Source organism: Trichomycterus rosablanca, unplaced genomic scaffold (assembly GCF_030014385.1).
Source record: "Trichomycterus rosablanca isolate fTriRos1 unplaced genomic scaffold, fTriRos1.hap1 scaffold_247, whole genome shotgun sequence".
Classification (NCBI taxonomy): domain Eukaryota; kingdom Metazoa; phylum Chordata; class Actinopteri; order Siluriformes; family Trichomycteridae; genus Trichomycterus; species Trichomycterus rosablanca.
Window position 1 is genome coordinate 6,634 of NW_026947075.1, and position 5,677 is coordinate 12,310.

General features: G+C 41.6%; 1 protein-coding gene across 1 annotated transcript; it reads left to right on the top strand.

The window, feature by feature from the left end:
* The first annotated feature begins 2,380 nt into the window (after positions 1-2,380).
* Positions 2,381-3,694, top strand: LOC134307082 (E3 ubiquitin-protein ligase BRE1A-like). The gene is made up of 2 exons (XM_062990430.1): positions 2,381-2,538; positions 2,980-3,694. The coding sequence occupies exons 1-2, from the start codon at positions 2,482-2,484 to the stop codon at positions 3,301-3,303; spliced, it is 381 nt and encodes a 126-aa protein (XP_062846500.1). The 5' UTR covers positions 2,381-2,481; the 3' UTR covers positions 3,304-3,694.
* The last annotated feature ends 1,983 nt before the right edge of the window (positions 3,695-5,677 follow it).

Genomic DNA, 5,677 nt, shown 5'->3' on the forward strand with positions numbered 1-5,677 from the left:
GAAAATGCAGCTGGGTCAGTGTGTAACAGGAGGTTTGGAGTGAAGGTGGGTGTGTGTGGATAAAAGTTTCCAGCACATGGTATTCCCAGCCCATTCCTCTCTCTTACTTTTATTTTTCTTGCCAGCTTCGTGTTGTTTTGAAACTAAAATTAATAAATAAGTAATTAAAAGCTTAAAATTGTTTAGGTTAGGTTTGTGTATGTATGATTTGTCTACATTTTATTAATTTAAATTCTCCTCTAGGCCACCCAAGGAGGATGGAGGTCCCTGCTGAGTCTGGTTCCTCTCAAGGTTTTTTTTCCTGTAATTTTAAGGGAGTTTTTCCTTCTTACTGTCGTCCTCGGTTTGCTCAACAGGGTTTTTTTGGTCTGTTGGTCGTGGATTCTGTAAAGTTGATTTGAGACCATGTTCAGTGTAGAAAGCGCTATATAAATAAATGTGACTTGACTTGTATTATTGTTTGGCCCCTCCTGTGGCACTACTGGATAATTGTTAAAAAATATGATATGGAGATCTTGTGATCATTGTTCACACAGGCACTGACTTAATTAAAGTGTAAAAGCATAAACAGCACCGACTATAAATAAATTAATCACCTTGTGCTTATACACTAGTGTTATTTTTAAGCTTCTACTGGTGTAAATGTTTGAGTTGGAAAACAAAACATGACATTAGAGAAACTGCTTGGAAAAACGTCTAGAACTGAGTTCAGTTCTGTGTTTATAATAAAGAAAAATGACAGAAAAACTCCGCTCCGCTTATTATTTGCCACGTAGGTTAAGTCTGCGCCAGTAAGATAGTCACCTCAACAGGTTATGGGCCCAGAGACGAAGATTAACGAGCATGAGTAGTTAGTTAAGCGCGACGTATTACGTGGAAAAGTAAAGTTTGGAGCTGAGGAGAAAATTAGCGGGCTCGTGGTGAAGATGGCTAGCCGAGCCACTGGAGCTCCAGCACCACAGCTGTTGTTCGACGGATCTGAGGAGAAATACGACCTGTGGGAAACAAGGTTTTTGAGCTGCCTACACATCCTGAAGCTAAAGGGGACAATATTAGAAGAACCAGATCAGCCAAACGATGATGACCGACGAAAGAATGCCGACTGCTACGCCGAACTGGTAAGGCTAATCGATGACAAAAGCCTTTCGCTAATCCGACATGAGGCTGCTGAAGATGGCAGAAATGCACTGAAGATACTGCGAGAACATTACGCTGGTAAAAGTAAACCGAGAATCATTAACATGTACACATCGCTGACAAAGTTGCGCATGGAAGAAAAAGAGACTGTTACTGATTATCTGATAAGGGCAGAGAACATTATCACAGCGTTAAGAGAAGCGGGGGAAACCTTCAGTGATGGACTGATCGTGGCCATGGTGCTAGGCGGGCTACCAGATTCGTTCAAACCGCTAGCGGTGCATGTGACACAGAATGAGGATAATGTCACGTTCGCCGACTTCAAGAGAAGGCTGCGAGTTTATGAAGAATCGGAGAAAATGAAAATGACAGAACAAAGTACAGACAATGTGATGAAAACGTATGCAAGACAGGGCAAAGGGCAAAGCAAACCAGAAAATAGAAGAAAAGACGACGATGCAGACATTACGTGCTATAAGTGTGGAACAAAGGGACACAGAGCGCGAAAATGCTACAGACGAGTCTGGTGCAGCCATTGCAAGAACGCCACGCATGCAGAGTCCCTCTGCAAGAAGAAGCATGGGCAAGATGACGCCAGGAAATTTGCGGAGGAGCAAGACGGAGCCAACGATTCCATCTTCATGGCCAACTACGTCCAGAGAGAGAGACCACCGGGCCACATGAAGAAGAAGGGGATCATGGTGGACGCGGGAGCGACTTCTCACATCGTCAACGACATCAGCAAGTTCGAGAGCTTCGACCACTCGTTCCAGCCAAGCACCCACTTAGTGGAGTTAGCGGATGGAAGCAAGTGCAGCGGGATGGCGCAACAGAGAGGAACCGCGGTGATCCACCTGCTGGACAGCAGGGGACAGCAACGCAGAGCGCAGCTCCGGGATGCCATATATTCCGCCGAATCGGTGCCATTTCCGTCCCCAGGACATTACATGTATAAATGTGCACAAAAAATAACTGTAAAATACATTTTATTATTAAGCATAGTGTCTTATACATTGACCTAATTGCAATTTTAAGATATACAATTAAAAACATTAATAAAAACTACCTATAACACTGAAAAAATAGCATTTGTTACCTGTTCCGGCTCTCTAACTATACACTTTACCATAAAATATAATTATTAAAATCCTTCGGAGATGTAGTTTTTTTTGCATTGTTGTGTGACTCCAAATCCCATATATGCGTTAAAAATATTTTTTTCATAAAAAATCCATAATATTTAAGTTCAAATAAACATTTTATTTGTGTCCCTAGGTTTTCACTCAGTCCTGTTACCATAACACATTACCCCATCTGAAAAATTTGGAACATTCCACAAGTCACATGTTCAACAGGAAGTTGCATCAGTTGGATCTTCTGAAGGCCATGGGAAGACCAAAAGTAAGTTCCCTCCTTTTTTTTCTGTATATTTGATCATTTTGTAAGTATGACTGAGGAGGTAAATCTCAACGATCTCTCCTGTTACCTTAATTAATTCCTAGATGTTATTTGTTTATTTTTAGAATACAATTTTAGGAAAATCACTAAAATGTGCTTAGTGTCCTCGTGCTATTAGCATAGCCGCCATGTAGCTATATTTTATGTTTTTGCTAATTCTATGCTAAAAACTCAGTCCTGTTACTTTCAGTCCTGTTACTCATATAAAGAGTAACATGACTGAGTGCCAGTAACAGGAGTGAGTAGAGTCCTCTGGTTTATTGATTTATTAGTGTGAATATTAGTCAATGTAATACTATTCACCTTTTTTAAGGTTTACAGTTGAAATGACTGAAGTTGTTGAGATTTAATATCAGTTTCACAATGTGAATACCATACTTACAGGGTACCAATCTACCACGAAGTGCTGCAGAAAAGCAACGACGCTATCGTGCTCGACGTGATGCTGACCCAGAGAGGAGAGAAAAATATTTAGAGAAGGAACGAGAAAAATACAGGGAGGATCTAAAATCAGGCAGGAAGAAAAGGATCAATAACCTAAGTGAGAGAGAAAAGCGCAGACAACGCAAAAAATGGAGGGAAACATACCATAGAATCAAGGACAGGAAAGAAGCTCTACAACACCTCATCACCCCTTCACACAGTCCCCAGTTATCACCAGCACAAGCTGTAGATCCACAACCAAGCACTTCCAGGTGTAGTTTATGAAATGGGTCAAGTGTCAAAGAAAATGTGCAACGGAGTATTCTGATTCAAACTTGACTGGATGTAGTGTGTGGGCTCAGATGCAGTATTGTGGCTGTAGTGAGCAGGATTATACTGTAGAAATGATCTGTGCATGTGATAGAAGAATGACCAGTGCAGGAGAGAAATTAAACGACATATAAGTTTCCTGTTAAAGGCTAACTTGCAACTTCGCAAATTTCTAGTTTATTCCAGTTAATTCCTATGGAAAGTTTCCAACTTTGAATTTTGCAACCTTAGTTGTGCAACAACCAAATGTTAGAATTTATTTAGAAGTAGCTGATGGAAATAGACATTATTGCATTATAGTATTAAATTCTGCTTATTGAGTCACAGAGATAATGTAACAGTACATTTAACCAACTGCAATGTGTTATTTAATGTGATGCATTCCATAATTTCCCTTCGGGGATTAATAAAGTACTCAATCAATCAATCAATCAATCAATGTGTGTTTTAGGCAACACAATCAAGGGCAGAAAAGTAGACGAAAAAAACAAAAGAATCTTCAGAAGAAAATTCAAGAATTACAGGTTATGTTGAAGAAACAAACCCAAAAAATAGAAAAGTACAAGAAACAAGTCCAGCGCATGAAAAAGAATAATGCTTCTCCGCGCACAAAAGTAAAAAGGCAGATGAGACAGCTTCCATGTGCAGCTATTCAGAAGACTCTTTTGTTTCATGAGGCTCTGGTAGAGGACATCCGAAACAAATACAAAGCAGCACAGGGGGAGAGGGAAAGGCAAATAATTTCAAAAATAACAACAGGAAAAGTTCTGAAAAAGTACAGGCTGCAGCGCTTGGCTCAAAATTCATTGGGCTTTTCAAAGAAAAGATGGAAGAATGAGAAAAATGGAAAGGTTAACTACACCTACCAGCGGAAGCGGAACAACAGGGTTGGAGATAGTTTGTTAAGCAGAGTGAGAGCTTTCTACTCAAGGGATGATGTGAGTCGCATCACAACTGGGAAGAGGCAGACCATCACTTGGAAAAAAAACAAAAAGCAAAAACGTTTCCTTTTGGATACCATGAAAAATTTGCACATTAAATTTTTGGCTGAAGAAGAAAGCTCCATCTCTTACTCACTCTTCTGTTTGCTTCGACCTTTTTGGGTTGTTCATCCAACTCTGAGTGACCGGGACACATGCATGTGCAAGGTGCATGAGAATCTGGGTTTTATTGTGCAGAAGCTCCACCACTTGAAAGTGATCAGCACCGTCAATCTGCATGACCTTGTGAAAGCCATCACATGCGACACAGAAAACATTAAATGCATGTATGGAGAATGTTCTGAATGCAAGGACCTCTCTTGCCCAGTCTCTAGCCAGTACAATGCAGAGAGTCAAGTGACTTATCTCCAGTGGGCAATAGTGGATAAGGAACACAAGAATGACCCCAATGGCAAAACATCTAAAATCACAATAAAAAAAGAGTTCCAGACCACACAAGCAGAACTGCTAGAACTGCTGAACCTGCAACTGCATAGGTTTAAGAGACACACTTACAACATCAATAATCAGTTTAGACACTACAGAGCACTGAGACATGGCTTGAAAGCACATGAATGTCTAATTCATGTTGACTTTTCCGAAAAATTACCTCTGCAAGTACAGCACAGAAATACAGGGAGTCCACTTTGGAGCATCACACCAACAGGCAACACTGCACACGGGTGTGCTTTATGTGCATTCATCACCCCGCCCAATGTCCTTCTGCACAGTGTCCCCCTCAAGGCAAAAGGGCCCACCAGCAATTTGGCAGCACTTGTCACCAGTGCTTAATTACGTGCAGAGTGCACATCCAGAGGTCTCCACAATCCATTTTTACAGTGATGGCCCATGCACTCAGTATAGACAGCGAGGGAATTTTTTCCTGTTTTGTACTGAGCTGTTCAGACAAGGATTCACTGCTGGGACGTGGAACTTCTTTGAGGCGAGCCATGGGAAGGGTGCCCCAGATGGTGTGGGAGGAGCCCTGAAGAGGAGGGCTGACAGTCTGGTCAGCAAAGGGACAGACATTCCTAATGCTGCAGAGCTGTATGCTGTGTTGCAAAAGGCAGAAACAACAATCAAGTTGTTTTTTGTCAACGAGGAAGCAGTTGAGAAGGCAGTTTTGGAGATGCCCAATGATGTGCCACCAATTCCATCCACCTTGAGGATGCATCAGGCAGTGACCCTAGCCCAAGGAGAACTGACACACAGGGATGTCAGCTGCTTGTGTACAACAAAACAAAACCTGACCTGTGACTGCTTTAATGCAAAGCATTTCACGTTCAGTCATCAACAGACGGCTCCCATAGCCATGGAAGTTCAGTGGCAAAGTCCTGAAGTTGTTGGCA

Bases quoted from the DNA above. Each gene is read 5' to 3' on its own strand.
- LOC134307082 (XM_062990430.1), top strand. From the start codon at position 2,482: ATGTTCAACAGGAAGTTGCATCAGTTGGATCTTCTGAAGGCCATGGGA. The intron at 2,539-2,979 runs GTAAGTTCCCTC...CCATACTTACAG, and splicing joins AGGCCATGGGAAGACCAAAA to GGTACCAATCTACCACGAAG.